This window comes from Terrapene carolina, unplaced genomic scaffold, assembly GCF_002925995.2.
Source record: "Terrapene carolina triunguis isolate 2854851 unplaced genomic scaffold, T_m_triunguis-2.0 Scaffold88, whole genome shotgun sequence".
In the NCBI taxonomy this organism is placed as follows: Eukaryota; Metazoa; Chordata; order Testudines; family Emydidae; genus Terrapene; species Terrapene triunguis.
Window position 1 is genome coordinate 50587461 of NW_020664439.1, and position 21034 is coordinate 50608494.

The 21034-nt window shown below is 44.6% G+C and overlaps 1 protein-coding gene across 1 annotated transcript in view; it reads right to left on the reverse strand.

Annotated features, from left to right (window-relative positions):
- ACAP2 (ArfGAP with coiled-coil, ankyrin repeat and PH domains 2) overlaps positions 1–21034 on the reverse strand; it is a 110329-nt gene that overhangs the window by 64105 nt on the left and 25190 nt on the right. The window contains exons 5-8 of the mRNA XM_024213006.1: positions 11981–12039; positions 10349–10532; positions 7809–7853; positions 6169–6264 (exon numbers count right to left, since the gene is read on the reverse strand). Of these exons, the coding sequence (XP_024068774.1) occupies positions 6169–6264; positions 7809–7853; positions 10349–10532; positions 11981–12039 (384 nt within the window). The remainder of the gene's footprint in view (positions 1–6168; positions 6265–7808; positions 7854–10348; positions 10533–11980; positions 12040–21034) is intronic.

Consider the following 21034-nt stretch of genomic DNA (forward strand, 5'->3'; position numbering starts at 1 on the left):
GGTGGTGACGGTCCCACCTGAGCTTTTTTTTAAATCGAGAGTTCCCATGTGCTCCCTGAAACAGCATTAAATAGGGCAAGGTTCTATTGCTATTCAGATTGTTTGAGGCTTCCAAGATGTTGTAAAAATAGTGATTATTGCAGAAAACATGGCACACAGGAGATATTTCTAAAAAAAATAAACATTCAAATGTCTTGAGATAAAAAAATATCACTATGTAAAACCTGTCTTGTAGTAAAATATCAGTAAAACTATGATAATAGTGTGACTGATGTCAGTGCTTTTGCCCAGAATTACTTGTGAGAGATCTATGAATATATGATTGGTTAAAAGGTATTCTGACGAGGTGGAGGTGGAAGCTCGTTGACAAATCCTTTGGTATGACACAGCGTGTGGTATAATATTTTGTATACTGTTGTAGACTTTAGACTTTTTCAACATCCTATAAAAATTAAGTACAGAAATTTGGTCCTTTTACCCCAAAATAATAATATACTTCTCTCAGCCCCAATCATTGTTACAAGATCACTGAACATTAATGCAAATAAAGATGTTACGGTTTGAGGACTAAGAGTTGGCACTAAACAGAGTGATGACCAGCAATTTTGCACATGTGACACAGCCTTTGCCCTACCTCAGCACTGGGGTAGCAAAGCTGTATGTATCAGAGCGCAACTGCATTTCTCCACCACAAATCAGTCGTGGAGAAGGGCACAGTACCTGACCTAGTAGAGAAAGTCATTGCGTAAACTATGGGTGAGGAATTCTGCCCTGCCCTGCTCCTTTCTACCATTACGGCAATGCAAAAGGAATGGAGACTGGCCGCATCTCTCTGTTTGCCATTCCCCCAGAAAGAAGAGAGGCTCTGCAGCTGGCTCCTATGCCCCCAGCGGGTGTCCAGAGCATGCTTTACTCCAGCTATCCTTGGGGTTCCATTACTACCTGGCCATGTTTAGAACAGGCCTTCGGCTGCTCTATACTTCATAGGGCCAGGGCTGGCACAAAACTGGCCTCAGAATCTGGAAGCTGTACCCGGTTTCCTGCCAGCACTCTTCCCCCCCCGTTGCACACGGTGGAAGATGCTGCAGTACTAAAACCAGTTATCATCCTAAAAGTCTTGCTCTGCTAGACATGAATCTCTCATTGGATTGTATGTGCTATCGTCATATGTGAAATTATGAAGTTTGGCTATGTATGTGTTACTGAAACATGTTCTGAGGTTGAACACACCCACAGGAGGCAGCCTTTCAGGTCCAACAGTTAAAAGGCCAAACAATGTTAATGGCTTATAGAGGAAGTGCACACAAGCACAAGGATTACCCCAGGAACTGTGTACAATAGAAACTGCTCAGCGATAGCACTACACAATGGGAACTGTCTGACCCAGGGCACAGCAAAAGAGCTTTCCAGCGAGTGGGAAGAAGATATAAAACGGGGGGAAATGACATCATGATGGTACCTCACTTTCCCTACAACACCTGAGGAATAAAGACTGAACAGGGGGGAAGTGATGGTCCCAGGCTAAGGGATTGCTAGCCTGTGTATGAAAACCTGGGAAACCCAAGTGGCAAAGCCAAGGCAGCTTGTGCCTTAAGAATTTGCCAACCTGTTTATCACTCAGGGTGAGAATCTGCTAATTCATATCCTACCTATCTAGTACATTAAGCTCAGTTTGCAGTTTTGTTTATTTACTAGGTAATCTGCTTTGATCTGTTTGCTATCACTGATAATCACTTAAAATCTGTCCTTTGTAGTTAATAAACTAAGGTGTCTGGGGAAAATCTCAGCTTGGAGAGGAGAGGGAGAGGCGGACCAGGTGTTAAACCCATATACTGGCCAGATCTGACCAGGGCAGGACGTACTGCTCTGAGGTCAGAGGCTGGTGGTTAGAGAGCCTGCATGTAACTGCAGCTGGGTGTGTTCCTATGTGTGTGAATGCTAGTGAAAGTGCAGGCTTGGAGGGCTTTGCAGCTTGTCACAGCAGCATAGTGCAGAGGGAGCCCAGGCTGGTGGGTCAGAGGGCTCAGTGGTACCCCAGCTCCAGATGGCACCCCAGGGGGAACCAATCACAGGCGACTAAGGGGGGATACAATGTAGGTCTATAAAATCTTGAGTAGTATAGAGAAAGTAAATAAGGATGTGTTATTTACTCCTTCTCATAATACAAGAACAAGGGGCCACCAAATGAAATTAATAGGTAGCAGATTTAAAACAAACACAAGAAAGTCTTTTTTCATGCAACGCACTGTCAACCTCTGGAACTCATTGCCAGAGGGTGTTGTGAAGGCCAATACTATAACGGGGTTCAAAAGGGAGCTAGATAGATTCATGGAAGATAAGTCCATCAATGGCTATTAGCCAGGATGGGCAGGAATGGTGTCCCTAGCCTCTGTTTGCCAGAAGCTGGGATTGGGTGACAGGGCATGGATCACTTGATAACCTGTCTGTTCAGTCTCTTTGGGGCACCTGCCATTGGCCACTGTCAGAGGACAGGACACTGGGCTTGATGGATCTTTGGTCTGACCCAGTATGGCCGTTATTTGTTCAAAAAAGGCACAAAATCATTTTCTAAATTGATTTTTTGCAGCTGAATCCTTTCACAGCACTGCCTGAGCGTGCAAAGACCATATGCTCAACTCGACAGCATTTCTGTTTGGCTATAACATGACATCTGAATAACATATCTGATCAATTTCAAAATTTCAGGGATTGTTCAGGCCTCAAAGGGTAGAGCCCTATGGAATTCAGAAAACCAAAAGGGGGGGCACAATGCCCTGCCACCTGATTAGCAAAGCCACAGCTCTAAGCACCTCTGAAATCGTCTATAGATCCAACTAGTAAATGATACCCATTCACATCTTCCAGAATAACACTATCCCTGCTCATCCTCCCAATAGAATTTAACATGTTGACACCCTGAATGACTTACATCCCGAGAGAGAGAAGAAATAGAGCAATGGGACAGATGTCAGTCAGCAGAGGCAGCCAGAGGGATAGGAAAGAGAAGGAGAAGGAGGCTTCATTCTTTCCTTCCTCCTAGCCACCTGCCTGCTCCCGGAGGGGGGGCGGGGGGCGGGCTGTACTTTGGGGAAGGAAAAGAAGATAGACACAGAGACCCTGACATGATAATGAGGAAACCTGCTGTGAGATGCAGAGGAAATGGGAAGCAGACAGAGTCCCTGGAAAGGAGTAAGGGGGTGCGCATACAGCCCCTGCCATGGTGGGGCACTCTGGAACGGGGGAAGGGGAATAGGGGATTCCCCCTCACCAGGAGTTCTGGGTATTAGGGGACCATGGTATGGGGGAGGAGGGAAGGGGCACACACAGAGCCAGTAGCATGGGGGAAAAATGGGGAACCCTGATATGGGAGCTAGAGGCAAATGCAGTGCACACAGATTCCCTGGCAGAGGGAAATTGGGGGACCCTGGCATGTGGCAGAAGAGAGAATGGAGGGCACACACTGAGCCCCAGGCAGCACACACTGGTTAAGGTCTCCCACTCAAACTCTGAACTAGTCTCTTCTGGACTGACATTTCCCATCCCTGCTTTCAACTGAAGGGTGATGCTATTGCTGAAAGCTTGAGAAAAATCATGTCACACATTTGAGTTATGAAAGGAATATGGTTCTCACTAAAACCATTAATGCCAGGCTTCTTCTGTAGAGACAGCTAAAATCAGCTGAACTTCAAAAGTCAACCTGTAAATCGTAGCCATTTTGAAATACATCTACAACCAAATTGGTTACAAGCAACTGAAAATTCACTTATGAGCATGATCAGCACGTATCTGCTAAAGTTTTCTGTAGAGTCTAATGAATCCCTGCTCATTCTGGAATGCCACAATATACCTTCTTTCTAACCTGTCAAATATGGGGGCTGCTACCAGTACAAATCATATAACAACTGTAACTCTCTCATGGAAACTAAACAAGCACATCCTTCGCAGCAAAAAATAGACATGATCTTAACATAATAGACAGAAGAAAGTACAGATGGGGGAAAATAGCAAATGGCACAATTTTAGGATCTTGCCACAATCTTTGTTGCATTTCTAATCTATTGTAGGCATTCCAAGATTCATATTTTACAAAACAAGTTTTCTCCCTCCCCTCCCCCCATTTCCCCTTACCCCCATTAAGGTAAGTGATTTGGAAACATCAAAGCCTCACTGGGAAAATCTAAAGTTACTATGAAGACAAGACATTTCTTCTATCTTTCTTTTAAAGAACAAGAAAATTACATGCAAAAACCCACATAACACTGAAGCTGCAGAATCAAAAATAAAAAAGTAAGAAAATGGAGGTTAAAAGGCACACAAGACATCTAAAAAAGGTCACACACTTATCTGAACCTTTAACCTACTAAAGTAATACATAAGACAACCCTAATGAAAAGAGATCAAGGAAAATATCTGTATTTTAATAAAGCACCTCTTATACTTTTTTCCCATATCACCACAGCTGCACATCTGCAAACCCCGAGTGTAGATGTTTGAAATCATATGAAGCCACACTGCTGCAAGTCACTTTTTATACCAGTGCAATGCATCTACAGTAGTGATTTGCAAACGCAAACATGCATGTATGCATCCACACGCTCCAAACCACAAACCATCTATTGTAGCTAAGTTTAAAGTGTGTGTGCCCTATGCACTTGGCAGCACTTTACGTATAGTCAATTTAAGTGTTTCCGATGTGTAATTAGTAGGGCTGTCAAGCAATTAAAAAAATTGCGATTAATCGCACTGTTAAATAATAATAGAATACCATTTATTTAAATATTTTTGGGTGTTTTCTACATTTTCAAATATATTGATTTCAATTACAACAGAATACAAAGTGTACAGTGCTCGATTTATTTTTTATTGCCCTGTTAAAATCAAAAGAAATAGTATTTTTCCAATTCATCTTGTTTATCTTAGCGATTGGCTGAACAAGAAGTAGGACTAAGTGGACTTGTAGGCTCTAAAGTTTTACATTGTTTTGTTTTTGAGTGCAGCAATTATGTAACAAAAAAATCTACATTTGTAAGTTACACTTTCACAATAAAGAGATAGCACTACAGTACTTGTATGAGGTTGAATTGAAAAATAGTATTTCTTTTGTTTATAATTTTTACAGTGCAAATATTTGTAATAAAAAATATAAACTGAGCACTGTACATTTTGTATTCCGTGTTGTAATAGAAATCAATATATTAGAAAATGTAGAAAAACATCCAAAAATATTTAATACATTTCAATTGGTATTCTATTGTTTAACAGTGTGATTAATTGCGATTAATTTTTTTGAGTTAATCATGTGAGTTAACTGTGATTAATTGACAGCCCTAGTAATTAGTTGTAGCCAACTCCCATGCTTGGGTGAGTCTCTCATACAAGTGAAGAGAGAAATACTTAAAAATAGGAAAATGTAATTGTAAAAACAAACAAAAAATCTTCAGGAAGAGCCAGTACCTGAAATCAGTTTTACCTCAATTATTAAAATAAGAGAGACAAGATGAGTGAGGCAGTATCTTTTCTTGGACCAACTTATGTTGGTGAAAGACAAGCTTCCGAGCTTATCCACAGCTTTTTTCAGGTCAGGGAAAGATATTCAGAGTGTTACAGCTAAATACAAAGTAGAACCGATTGTTTAACATAAAATGTTACACTAAATCTGTTCCACCTTATATTTAGCTGTGACACTCTGACCAACACAGCAGCAACACTGAAAACGTTATTAAAATTAAACAGTTTTCAAGCTGACAGTATCCCTTTTAAGTTTCCAGCAGCAATACTAACTGACACATTGCATAACTTGTACATTTTACAGTATATACTGAACAGCATGAACACACTTAAAACCGGGACAGATTTTACTATATTTGTGGAACATGGACAAATTAATTTTGCTGTGGGAAATCTGAAAAATGCAAGGAAATATAAAACTTATTTTTATGTGCAGCCTTAATGTTGTATTAACTTTTTTTTGCATTTAATTAGTAACACATTTTAAAATGTATGCTTTTTATGCTGACAATATGCCTTCATCGTGGCTATCCCCCAAAGTTTCTACTTTTATTGAATAAATTTACAGTGGCTCTGGTACACACATAGTTCTCCCCAATAGTTTTCCCGAACACAAATTAGTATGTGCGTTTTAATTCAGGAGTTGTATTGTAACATTACCTGTGCTCCGAGATCATGCATGTATGGCTTAAGCTCACTAAACAGATCATAGCCTTGATGAAAGAAGGTCAGATGAGCATACATAAAGGATAACATCTAGAATGAAGAAAGAATAAAAGTATACATTAGAAAGGAGTTTTAAATAGAGCGTTATCAGATTTTACATATATAACTCACACTGAATGAACTCTTGCAAACAAGCTTGAAGTGCAGGGCTTAATTCACCACTGCCCTGCACTTCGTGGAGATACACATGAGTACAAAGCGAGTGCAAGGTGGGTGCAATATACCACCATTCTGACTTGGTAGTGTTCTATATCCACTCTGTGGTCACTTTGCACAGGTCTAAATGACTAAACGAGGGTCAAGTAGGAAATGAATCATCCCACCAAGTTAAATCTTTCATAAATAGGCTAACCTAATTGACAGATGAGATCATGTTTTAGTCAGATTGTTTAAAACTTTTGTTAAAAACTATGCAGCTCAAACACCTAAGAAACCAACTGGAAGGTACAAAATCTGTTGGTTAAGGATTCTTAACTTCTACAATTACAGCTAAAATAGCTCACAATCTGCTTCCCTGGGACTTCAAAGTCGACTCACCAAAAACAAGAGAAGAAACCATCAAGCGGACTTCGTACATTGTAAGAAAAAAGAAGGGAAGATATCCAGGATTCCAAAGGCACAGAGAAAAAGATTGGTTTGTAATACTGACCAGACCTCTCACAGTTTAAGTGAATTGTACAATCTCACGAAAAAAGGACGGGAAGAAAGGGGAATGTGAAAGGGACAAAGTCAAAGACACTGTCTCCAGTTATGTATCTTCCGACACTCAAGAGACAGGTGAGATTTGAAGAAAAAATGTACATTAGCTTCAAATGGTCCCAATCTATTTTCTTCAGGTAAAAAGGTGCCACTTTAAGGAAATGAGAGACTCAATCTTGAAAACAGATTGGGAGAAGTATTAATTATTTTTAAGTGAATGCAGCTTTCCCAAAGGGTACCTTATCGAAAGCAATGGAGACCAAACTACTCAAGTTTCGCTACAAAACATGTACAGCATACACAATAGCAGTAAAAACCTTAGTGATATTCCTCCACCCTGACATGAAGGGATCACCATTAAGTGTATATCTACACCGCAGTCAGAGTTGCAAGTGCAGTTCAGGTGGGCATACCTGGACAAACTTTAACCTAGCTAGCACAGCTAGAAATAGCAGAGACTATGTGGTGGCGTGGATCTTGGCGCAGCTAGTACAACAAGTACATATCCAGGTTTCTGGGCAGATTTGTCCAGTCTGTGCTGAAGCCCAAGCCATCATGTCTTCACTGCTATTTTTAGCTGCACTAGCTAAATTAAAGTTAGCATGGGTGTGCCTACCTGAGCTGCAATCCCACCTCCGATTGCAGTGCAGGCATACTGATAGACTGTAGTTCACATGCCCACTCAGTCTTAGCCTCTCTTGCTACCAACAGCCAGCATGCCAGTTGTGATGGTGGTTGTGCGACATGGAAGCAAACAGACAAATTCATGTTATATAGGTCACTGATCAGAGGGTGGCAACTTGCAGTCTCCAATGTTTATTTTTTATATTTCAGATTTAATCAGACATTTTACACATAAAATGTAAAGATCTTACCGATTTTAAGATCTCTGATCTCCTCTTAGATTGAAGAACATTAATCTAGGAAAAAACAAACATCTTGCTTCATTCACCAATCCCCACGCAAACTGCAATAATCCAGGTTATGTTCAACTGTTAATAAATAAAGTAACCTTAAAATATGGGGAGAAACAGAATTCAAAAATCTGACTCTTCATAGCAATTTTTTTTTAATATTAGTGAGAAGACAACAACTAATTGTATTTGCCATCACCGTTCACAGTTAGAGAAAAAACTTGCAATGCTAGAATTTCCCAAAGATGCTCATAAAGTTTTAATATTAGTTGAAAAAGTATTTTAAAAACCTCATGGCTCTCATAAGAACCTTATGTTCTTAAAATCTATACATGTAGTGCCAAAACATGTTGACACTTTAAAGTCAAGTAAGAAGACTGGGTCCCCACCTCTGAGAGGTGAGTGTAAAAGTGTTCGCAAGAATTCTATTAAGCTAATTACATTTTATCTTCATCACCTCAATCATGCTATTAAGTTAGCTGAAATCACTAACCACTTGTGTTCATTGGTAATCCAAGGAAGTATCATTCATGGCCCTTATCTTATTTTATGTGCAATATCTGATTTTTCACATGTATCTAGTCCTCTCTTTTTGCTTTCTGGTCACTGGCTTTAATTACCTGCCACAATGTAAGATTTTCTCAAAAAACCCTCACTTAACTGAGACATACATTACTGTGGAATTCACTTCCTTGGCATGTCTGTTTAATGCTAACAAGTAAAATAATTTTACAGAAGCTGTAAACAAAACAGATGGTATTTTAAAGCTACACATTCAATGCTTTGGAAAGTCTTCTGCAACACACACACACACACACACACTTTGAAAAGACTTTTCTGGATAAAAAAAGTAAAAGGGAACTCAGAGAAATATTGAAATACAAATTAAACCCAAGTAAATATAGCCACAAAGACACTCCAGTAGAGTCCTTTCATAGTGAAGTCATTTTTTCCCCCAGAAGAAAAGCTTCATTGTAAGCAGAAAGGTCCATCTATAACTTGAATTGTTTGCATGGTGGATTACATGGAAAATTTGGGAGTTTCCTTCACCATAAATGCAGTTTTATTAAGTGGACTGTAGTGTACACGAGAATAGACAAAATCCAAAAGGCACATGAATTCCAATATAGAATGTGCAAAAATGGCTGAATGCATGTGATCATTTCTCCTAAGCCTGTACCAAAACAATAAGAGCCTGCTACTGACAGCTAAGTTACAGTAGAACCTCGGAGTTACGAACACCTCAGGAATAGACCGTGTTCATAACTCTGAAATGTTCGTAATTCTGAACAAAACATTATGGTTGTTCTTTCAAAGTTTACAACTGGACATTGACTTAATACAGTTTTGAAACTTTACTATGAAGAAGAAAAATGCTGCTTTTTAACCATCTTAATTTAAAGGAAACAAGCAGAGTTTCCTTGCCTTGCTTTTTTTTTTTTTTCCGGGGGGGGGGGGGGGGGGTGGGGGGGGGGTGTTTTTCTTTGCTGCCTGACTGCATACTTCTGGTTCCAAATGAGTTATGTGGTTGACTGGTCAGTTCATAACTCTGGTGTTTGTAACTCTACTGTACTCCTTTATCTCACATGGTAGGAACTAAATTCACCCCTATATTGACCACTGTGAACCACTTATGTTCACTTAAGCGTCTTCTGAAAACTCTCCTCTGACATAATGCCAACAAAAAAAACCCTTGATAATGATTAGGCAGCTGGAATGCTGTGACTACTGCTTGTACTATTCTTTGTTATGTTACACTTCTCATTTATTGAATCAACCTGTTATTTATATATGGAGATATACCTAATCTCAGAGCTGGAAGGGACCTTGAAAGGTCATCAAGTCCAGTCCCCTGCCTTCACTAGCAGGACCAAGTACTGATTTTGCCCCAGATCCCTAAGTGGCCCCCTCAAGGATTGAACTCACAACCCTGGGTTTAGCAGGCCAATGCTCAAACCACTGAGCTATCCCTCCCCCCTTCTTCTCTTATACTAAGTTCTTCGGGACAGGGAAAATTTTTATTACATCTGTACAGTGTATAGCCCATAGGTGCAGCCTCAGTACTAATTATAAAGTGGTTCACAGATCATAGATGTTGTGCAGGACCTCTGGACAGGAATTAATTTAATCCTCGGTGCTGAGGGTTTCAGATTCAATCCCTGCTGATGACCACAGGATCTGTATCCATCCATGGATCAATACAGATCTGTCATGGCATTACAGAGAAACAGGAACTGGGTTGTCATAGGGGTTTCTTTAACTCCCTACTCCTGGGGGGGAAATTTGTGTGTGTCTGTATTGTTACACACATACTTGCTGACAGGTATTTTGACATAAATTACCAAAATAATTTAAACTGGTGTGATTATGCAGTGTTATTTTGACAAATAAAACTTGTAGAATTTTAAAACATTGTGTGCAGAATTTTTAATTTTTTGGTGCAGAATGCCCCCAGAAGTAACACATTGTTCTTAAAAAACTACACTGATTGTTACACTTACCTGAAGAACGTAATCCAGAGCTATGTGCCGAAAGCATTTTCGTGTTGCAGTGAGAATGTTGGTGGCCTCCTCTACTTCATGTTGTTTATTTCTTTGAATTTGAGCGTTTTTTGCTAGTGCATTTTCTTTTTCTTCACTGACTTTTTCAAACTGCTTCTTTGATTCTTTAAATTTTCTAATATCTCTAAACAAAAGGAGAAATAAATTGCAATATCCTTGGAAGGCTCATTTTGTTGATCATGAAATATTTAAAAATACACCAAATTTTAAACCTTTTCTAACATGGTTCTATTTACAGCTATCATATTTGATCTTTTTATTATTTCCCTTTTCCACCTTAAATATCTCGATCAGTGCAAGTTATAGCACAAGTATGATGGAAGTGTGACTTTCCTGGCTGCTCTGTTCTTCTGAACAAGCGAGGGAGTGAAATGTAAAAGAATACATCTTGTAGACACTGGTATTCATCTAGTCCAACCCAGGGCAGATAAAAATCATGATTAAAAAAAAATCTGACAAAACAAAAAAGATGGGTTGCTTTGTATTTTCTTTAAATAGTTTCCTAATGATTAGTAGAATTTCAGATTTTACATAGTTTTTTTCTGCTGAGATTCACATTAAATGTTCATCTACCCTGAAAAAGACAATCCAGGATCTCATTCAACATCTCTAGTGTGATACCACCACAAACTCAAACTGGTAAGGAAACAGTCCATGCTATGTTTGAAACCAGCACTACCTTCTGATGTATTAAACTTCAAAATGTCAAGAAAGCTGAAATGCTTCAACCAGGTCATACTCTACCATTACAGTCTGAAGTTAATGGGACTTGTGCTCTTAAGTGGCTTAGGTGCTTTTGACATCCCAACCGTAGATGCCTAAATATGAATCTTTGTTGTTAGTTCTGAAGTATTGTTTTAAAAAGTGAAAGATTTTATGACACTAAGGCCCCAATCCTTCAAAAACGTATGCACATACTTAACTTTATGCTCTGTGAGCACAGTCCCACTGAAGTCACTGAGACTACTCCCAGTGCAGAGTTAAGGAGCTGCTTAAGGGCCTACAAGAGAAAATTTTAATACAAAAGCTCCTGATATGGCAAACATTTATGCTCGTGCTTAACTTTAAACATATTGAAGTTCCATTGAAGTCAATGGGACTACTCAGGTGAGTAAAGTTACATATCTGTTTAAATGTTTGCATGATCAGGGCCTTTATTTTCAATCTTTTGGTTTTTGCCCATTGTAGTTTCGTAAAATTCAAATAAGATACCATCCCAGTAGTGACATTTAAAAAATCAGCTATAATTGAAATCATTATAAATGGTATTTTAAAGCTGCAATAGTACAAATTTTCAGATTAGTTTGACAAACACTCAATGCATGATTTAAAGCAAGGATTTAAAAAAAAAAATCCAATGACTGAAAAGGTCTCCACCCCAGTCCAACCCCTATTGGGCTGTTGGGTTATTTCTGGCAAGTTTAAGAGGTGCTAGGCAAGCTGTGGCTTGACTATTTCCAAATATCTTCAACCTCTCTCAGAAGCTGATTTCACTTCCTAGTTGGTCTTAGTGGAGATATTTTTCCTTGCGGTTTATTAAGGTGAATTTATTTGAAATGAAAATTAACTTACTCTTTAACGAACGTCTGAAGCTGTGCTTTAATTGATCTTTGGGTTTGGTCAAATAGGGTCTGAAAGAGAAAAAACAAAAAAAACTTAGTTCAATAAAGGATTTGGAAGTATTGGAGTCCTTTTATTTTAGACCAAAAAAACATCTAAACCCTTTAATTCTGCCTAAGCCCTGGCTCTCCTATGCCATCTCTCTGAAGTCTCCAGGTCTAACAGTAGATTTTGCATTTAAACTGCATTTCTCAATATTCTGATTGTTTTAAAAAAATTAGAAGTATTTCAAAATTAAAAACATCTTTCACCTGAAAAGTCTTAGCAGCCTACCACTCTGCAACAAGATAAAAGAAAAGCTAAAGCTACTCCAATAATGAACACTGGCTGCTGCTCTTGTACTTGTTCCCAATGATGTGCATATGAGAAAGTTTAAAGCATAAAGCTGGGGAAAGAAGTTACCCACCTTGTGCAGTTAATGTAGTTCTTTGAGATATGTCCCCCTATGGGTGCTCCATTTCAGGTGCGCATATGCCCCATATGCCTTTCAGCGGAGATTTTCACCATCAGTCTCTGTTCGGCCCATGCATGCGCCCTATACATCCTTATGCCCTGCACCAAGGCTAACTAGGACTTAACAGGCGAACCATCCTCAGTTCCTTCTCTACCACAAAGTCCACCAAGGAAACTTCGAAGCAGGTAGTGGAGCACCCACAGGGACACACATTCAATGAAGTATTCTACCTAACATTCATGTGCCTGCAGGGTTACACCTCATTCCAAGAGGTTAACTAAAAATAGTGAATTAGACAAATGGTTACTTAGCATAACTGTGATTCTTCAACTTACCTTGTCCCTATGTATTTCATTCTTGGAGGACATGCACCCCATGCACTCAAGACTGAATCTGTTTGGCCAGCACAGTGCTGTTGGGGCACCTCACCCGAAAGCATAAAAGATGGGGTGACCACAAACGTCTCAGTTCCTTTGCCAGTACACAATTCAGATAGTAATCGCTGCAACAGCGGGGGAAGAGTGCAGGTCACAGAATATGTATGGACAACACATCTCGAAGAACCACAGTTTCCCTAAGGTAACCATTTCTTCTTTGAGTGCTTGTCCAAGTGTACTCCTCTCTTGGTGACTCAGAAGTAGTAATCTGTATGATAGGAGGTGGGTGCTTTTTGAACAATCGTTGGACAGCTGTGCCAAAATTGGCATCAGCTCTTAATGCCTCTACCAGGGAGTAGTAGTGTAAATATATGTACTATACCCCATGTTATCAATTTACTGCAGATCTAAGGCCTGGTCTACACTAGGCTTTTATGTCGAATTTAGCGCCGTTATATCGAATTAACCCTGCACCCGTCCACACCAGGAAGCCATTTAGTTCGACATAGAGCCCTCTTTAAATCGATTTCTGTAATCCTCCCCAACGAGAGGAGTAGCGCTAAATTCGAAATGGCCATATCGAATTAGGCTAGGTGTGGATGGAAATCGACGCTAATAGCTCCGGGAGCTATCCCACAGTGCACCACTCTGTTGACGCTCTGGACAGCAGTCCGAGCTCGGATGCTCTGACCAGCCACACCCCGGGAAAATTTGAATTCCTTTTCCTGTCTGGGCAGTTTGAAGCGCAGTTTCTGTTTGGACACCGTGGCGAGCTCAGCAGCAGTGGCAGCAGTGGCAACGATGCAGAGCTCTCCAGCAGAGATGGCCGTGCAATCCAATAGAAAGAGGGCCCCAGCATGGACGGATCGGGAAGTCTTGGATCTCATCGCTGTGTGGGGAGATGAGTCCGTGCTTTCCGAGCTGCGCTCCAAAAGACGGAATGCAAAGACCTATGAGAAGATCTCTAAAGCCATGGCAGAGAGAGGCTACAGCCGGGATGCAACGCAGTGCCGCGTGAAAATCAAGGAGCTGAGACAAGGCTACCAGAAGACCAAAGAGGCAAACGGACGCTCTGGATCCCAGCCCCACACATCCCGTTTCTACGAGGCACTGCATTCCATCCTAGGTGCGGCCGCCACCACTACCCCACCCCTGACCGTGGACTCTGAGGATGGGATATTGTCCGCGGCCGGTTCCTCAGCGGACGGGGAAGAGGAGGAAGGAGATGAGGAGGACGAGGCAGTAGACAGCGCTTACAACGCTGATTTGCCCGACAGCCAGGAGCTCTTCATCACCCTGACAGAGATCCCCTACCAACCCTCCCCAGCCGTTACCCCAGACACAGATTCAGGGGAAGGATCAAGCAGTAAGTGTTTTAAATATCCAAACATTTATTTACAACATAACTGGCATATTTAAAATATTAACAGTAGCTAAAGTGCTTTAAAACATGTAAACATTTATTTGCAACAAAACAGGAAGATTGAAAATATTAACAGTGGGTAAAGTGCTTCAAAACATGTAAACAGGAAAGTCAAACAAAAGGGGAATCAGTGCAAAGTGTATCATGATTACTCCGTCTTTGGGCGCCTCAATATATAGTCCGAACCATTTTCAAAAAATCTCACAATGTCCGCTTCATGATTATAGTGCCCAAAACCCTGCAGTCATTTGTCCCTCCAAGGGCACCTAAGCCAAGAACTGGTCAATGTAACCGGGGATTGAGGCGACATCCTCCGGGGAGAACTCCTCATACACCTCCTGCAGGTGTTTTTCAAGCCTCATCAGCAGGTTCCTGGGCAGGGAGAGCTTATTAGGCTCCCCGTGGTAGGACACGTTTCCCTGCCACAACGCCAGCAGGTACTCCGGGATCATGGCCTTGCACAGCAGTGCAGCAAATGGCCCCGGTTTCTGTAGGCTGTCCCGGAGCATCTTCTCCTTCTGGCTCTCGGAGACCTTCAGGAGGGTGATGTCAGGCATGACTCCCTGCTGTGAATTAGGTAGGGGAAAGTTAGTATTGGGACTGCTTGCCCGTCCCTTTACAGAACTGCAACCGCCGGTTTACAGCCACGCGGTTTACAGCCGCGAGGGGCTGGGACAGGGGCAGAGTTCATGCTTGCAGGATTGCTGCCAGCAGAGACTCGCATTGCTTTCTATGTGAAAGGAGGCCAGTGCCACTCTTAAAGTTTTAAGCGGCCACAAGTCTACGGCTTACCATGTTTGCCATCTAGACAAAGTCCGGTGTCCTGCCCTGCTCCTCAGCTCGCCACAGCAAGACCGCAGGCACTGTAGGCGAGGGCCGAAAATTCGACCTTGTCCTCAGTGCGCGTGTGATAGGTGCTCTGCATGGTCTTGTTCACAGAGAAAGACTATGTTCTCTGTTCACAGATACATTGCTCTGTCTCAGGAATTCACTCCCTTTTTCCAATTCCCACAGCCACATCTGCCCAGAGGCTAGCGCACATTAGGAGGAGGAAGAAGAGGACACGGGAAGACATGTTTGCTGAACTAATGGAATGCTCCCGAGCACAGGCAGCCCAGCAGACACAGTGGAGGGAGAACTTGTCCCAAATGCACCGGGCAAACATGGAACGGGAGGAGAGGTGGCGACAGGAGGACAGGCAGGCTACTCAAACGCTGCTTGGACTAATGAGGGAGCAAACGGACACGCTCCGCCGCCTTGTGGATGTTCTGCAGGACCGGAGGCAGGAGGAGAGAGCCCCGCTGCAGTCTCTCTGTAACTGCCCTGCCCCGCCACCAAGTCCCATACACCCCTCACCCAAAGTCCAAACACGGAGGAGTGGAAGGGGCCGGGAAAAATTTCACTCCACCCCTGCGGACTGCTCTACCACTAGAAGGCTCTCATTCCCCAAAATTTGAAAAGTCCTTTCCTACCGGCCTCACACAAGACCCCGTCCAAGTTTCACCCCCCCGTTCCATGTGCGGTTGTTAATAAAGAATACGTTTCTGTTCATTTCTGTTTCCATCCTCTTCTTTTGGAGGGGAGTCTGTCTGAAGGGGGGGGAAGGGCCTTGGTCATTGGACAGGACAGTCACCTTTAGCAGGGGGCAGGTGCAGCAGCAGGGCACATATACAGTGCAGTGACTAGTTATCCTGGTTAGTCTGGGAGGTGGTTTTCATGTTTTGTGTGGTGGGGGCGGTGGTGTTGCTCTGTGACTTGGTGGCGGGGGAGGGCAGTTACAGATCTTATGCAGCGGTCCTTACCCTGGATCACAGAGCCGCGCAGCAGGGGATCTGTAACCCTCCTCCCCCTGCAAGACAGTCACATAGCCGACACATACACGCAGTCCCGGCCAGGAGGGCTGGCAGGCTCCGTTGAAACTACCAGTCCACCACCGCGGAGCCTGTCATTCCTGGAGTTTAGAAGCATCATTTGCATCACAACCCTAAACCCGCCCCCCGCCACAGTCTGCGTCCCAGGTTTAAAACATTCCCGCGAAAACAGTAATAAAGACAACGGTGTCCATGAACAAAACAGAACAGATTTTATTTTTTGGGAAGGGGGTGAAGGGGGTATGTAAGTGGAGAGGATAGTCGACGGCAACTGGGTAAAGAAACAGGGGCAGGTTCAGCTTCTCTGTAAACAAACTTAATAGTCACTGGTTGCCCTGCTCACTCAGGAACCTAGCTTTCAAAGCCTCCCGGATGCACAGCGCGTCCCGCTGGGCTCTTCTAATCGCCCGGCTGTCTGGCTGGGCATAATCAGCAGCCAGGCTATTTGCCTCAACCTCCCACCCCGCCATAAAGGTCTCCCCCTTGCTCTCACACAGATTGTGGAGCACACAGCAAGCTGCAATAACGATGGGGATATTGGTTTCGCTGAGATCACAGCGAGTGAGTAAGCTTCTCCATCTCCCTTTGAGACGGCCAAAAGCACACTCCACCACCATTCTGCACTTGCTCAGCCGGTAGTTGAAGAGTTCTTTTTCTGTGTCCAGGGCGCCAGTATAGGGCTTCATGAGCCAGGGCATTAGCGGGTAGGCTGGGTCCCCGAGGATCACTGTAGGCATCTCCACATCCCCAACAGTTATCTTGTGGTCCGGGAAGTAAATACCTTCCTGCAGCCGTCTAAACAGACCAGAGTTCCTGAACACGCGAGCGTCATGAACCTTGCCCGGCCATCCGACGTAGATGTTTGTAAACCGTCCCCGATGGTCCACCAGTGCTTGCAGCACCATTGAAAAGTAGCCCTTTCTATTGATGTACTGGCTGGCCTGGTGGCCCGGTCCCAGGATAGGGATGTGAGTCCCATCTATAGCCCCACCGCAGTTTGGGAATCCCATCGCGGCAAAGCCATCTATGATGACCTGCGCGTTTCCCAGAGTCACTACCTTTGACAGCAGTACCTTGACGATTGCCTTGGCTACTTGCATGACAACAACCCCCACGGTAGATTTGCCCACGCCAAAGTGGTTCGCGACTGACCGGTAGCTGTCCGGCGTTGCAAGCTTCCAGAGGGCTATGGCCACTCGCTTCTGGACAGTCAGGGCTGCTCGCATGCGGGTGTCCTTGCGCTTCAGGGCAGGGGACAGCAAGTCACAAAGTTCCAGGAAAGTCCCCTTCCGCATGCGAAAGTTTCGCAGCCACTGGGATTCATCCCAGACCTGAAGCACTATGCGGTCCCACCAGTCCGTGCTTGTTTCCCGGGCCCAGAATCGCCGTTCAACAAAATCCACATGCCCCATTGCCACCGTGATGTCCTGGGCGCTGGGGCTCGTGGTTTCTGACAGCTCTGTGCTACTCTCCGACTTCAGGCCCTCACGGCGGTGCCGTAGCCTCCTCGCCTGATTTCTCTGCATCTGCCTGTGGGAAAGGTGTATGATAAGGTGCGAGGCGTTGAGAATGGCCACAACTGCAGCGATGGTCGCAGCGGGATCCATGATCGCAGTGCTGTGGCGTCCGCGCTGTCACTGATCAAAAAGTGCGCGAACTGATTTCCCGCCGGCGCTTTCAGGGAGGGAGGCAGGGCGGTAGTGACTGACGGATGACGACAGTTACCCAAAAGCACCCTCGCCACAATTTTTTACCCAGAAGCCATTGGGGGCTCGACCCAGAATTCCAATGGGCAGCGGGGACTGCGGGAACTGTGGGATAGCTGCCCACAGTGCACTGCTTCCAATGTCGACGCTTTCCCTGGTAGTGTGGACTGACAAAGTCGAATTACTGTCCTTAGTGTAGACACACACGTTTGACTTTCTAATATCGATTGCACATATTCGATTTAACTAAAATCGAACTACTCTCGTAGTGTAGACATACCCTAAGATTGGTACATTTCTCAAACAAGCTGCAGTAGCTGCTGGGTCCCCAGTGGAATGGACTGTAATCATTATCAGTAGGTCTAAACCAGCCAATTCATAAAGTTCGATTCAACTGGAAATCCAATTAGATAATCTCATGGTCAATATTGCCTGACCCTTTACCTGGCTCAAAAGGTGGGCCCATCAATCCCTCCAGCGTTACATTACAGTCCCAAGGTATGGGAGGCTCCCTAATGGGGAAAAACACATGTATAAGGCCTTCAAGCAATCTAGCTACTGTTGGGGGTATGAATACTAGGTGACCCTGAATGGGCAGGTTAGCTGAGATTGCTGCCAGGTAGACACTTAAGGAGCTCATAGACAGTCCTGAGCTTCCCTAGTGCTCTCCTGCCAACAAGGCTACCGCCGCTCGTTGAGGGTGGAAGTTTTTTGTCGGTGGGAGGGCTCTCTCTTGCCGACAACCAGCAGCTAAACGGCATGCCTTTCAGTGGCACAACTGTGTTGCTAAAAGGTGCAGAGTGTAGACATAGCCTTAGAGAACAACCTGCAAATGGCACATTTCTCAGGAATGTGCCTGAATCGGAGGTCCAGAAAGCACAACTTCAGCCCATCATTAAGCAGCATCAGCCTATCAACAAGACAGAGAGAGAGAGAGAGAGAGACTATTGACACTCTCTCTTCCCCCCCCCCTTTTTAAAACAAAACAAAAAACCACAACTTCGTAGGGGAGGCCAGAAACGTGGAGCCATGAGTCCCTTCTGATAGCCATTCCTGTGGCCATAACCCTGGAGGCCGCATATGCCCCCTCAAGTGCTGCCTGAAGGGACGCCCTTGAGATGAGTCTCCCTTCCTCTACCAACGCCGAAAACTTGGCACGGGAGTCCAAGGGGAGCAGCTCCATGAATTTGGCCATTGCCGAGGAGGTGTTGTAGGAGTACCTGCTGACTGGATATGTGGAGCTGCAAACCCCCAGTGGAGTAGACCGTTATTCCATAAAGGGCAAGCCTTTTCGCCTCCCGATTCTTTGGGGAGGGTCCTTGGAAGCCCTGACGGTCACGTTGGTTGGCAGAATCAGCCACAAAAGAGTCAGGTGTGAGATAAGTGTATAAATGCTCGTAACCCTTGGATGGCACAAAGTAGTGTCTTTTGTTGTGCTTTGCCGTAGGGGGCAACAAGGCTGGGGTCTGCCACAGAGTTTTTGTGGTGTCAGAGATGGTCTTTATCGGGGCGGGGCAATACGAGCAGGTCCGGAGGGGGCGAGGATGTCCACCATTGGATCTGCATCCTCCACTACCTCCTCTGCCTGAATGCCCAGACCCTGGGCAACCCACCACAGCAATTGCTGCAGAATCCTGTTGTCCTCCAAGGCCAGGGCTGTCGCTGTGCCTGCCAACGCCTCATCTAGCGAGGACGAAGAAGAGACCGCCCCATGAGGGGTGGCTGCTCCCTTCCTTCCGCCCCAAGGGGTCCCGCAGCACCTGGGTTTCTTGGGCTGGTGCTGACCCAGATGGTGTCACGACCCTCAGTGTAAGGGCTGCATACACTGACACAGGCACCACCGGTGCTGAAAGTTCCATCGGTGCCTATGTCATTCTCAATGTCGAAATCGCTGCCGGGACCTCTGGGCCCGGTGCTGGCTGCACCGGACGTGCCGAAATGGTAGCACAGGGTGGTAATGGACCTATACCTGACCCTTCTGGTGCTGGCGGGGGAACAAATGAGGCCGAGGCCACCGACGTTGCCCTGAAATGAGATCCTTGGCTGCGACCTTGGCTTTGATGAAAAGCCCAGGGAGTCCAAAAGGGCCACTGCACCAGGGGCTGCCATTGGGCTGGCCACTATGCTGGGTAAGCGTGCCAGTCCCAAGTTGACGTGGACCATCTGCTCCTACTCCTCTGGGAGCGATAGGTGCCCGAGCCCAACTTGGAGATGTCTGAAAACAATGACCACGGAGAGTGGCATTTCTAGGCACTGTGCTTTCGCGCAGAGGGCTTGGGGATTGGCGTGGCTGGGTGTGCTCCGGTGCTGGCGACTGGTGTGGTGGAGTCAGAGATTGGCAGGTCATCATAGCAGGCTTTCGCCTTGAAGGAGCCCGGGGAGCGACCGGTGCCAGCGACTTATCCCGTCTGGGCGGAGAGAACGGTGTCGCAAGGTGAAGCAGTTCTTGGGACGTCTCCGGTGTTGAAGGTTAGGTGCAGCTCATGGCTTGACCTCGGCGAGTGAGCAGGGTCCAGATTCAGTCGCACCTCTACACGGGCCGGAGTCAACACGACCATCACCAGTGGACAGGGACAGGAATGTAGTAACCAACAGAAACATGAATCCTAGTCATCGGATGTTGCAAGGAAGGTACCATACTGGAAAGATTAGCAGGCAGGCAGCCCAGCAGCAGCAAGGAGAATGGGGAGAGATATACTTAGCCAGCAAGCATGACAGCCTGCTGAGTCCCTAGACACTGCAACTTCACAGATTTTTAGATTCCAAGGCCAGAATGGATGACTGATCATCTAGTCCTGGGGTTCTCAGGACAAATAATTTGGTGGCCACAGAGTGCAGCCGCCAACTCTTGCTCTCACACTTTTTCCTAAAATACTTAATTAGCTTTTGGAAAAAGCAAATAAATATGCACATATACACGTCCAAATCGTAATGTATTTATTACTAGCTAGTAAGTCTGTTGTGAAAAGTGATATTAACAAACATACAGGTATCACTTTTCACAGCAGACTTACTCAGCCCTGGAAGGGGATAAAATTGGGAGAGGCAGCTGGGGCCAGGGATATAGCAGGGGGCTGGGCCCAAAGCCTTCTAGCCAGAGGACAGAGCCCAAAGCCAAGCAGCTGGAGCCTGGGACCTGCCTCCACGCAGCAGGATCCCAGGGCTGGAGCCTGAA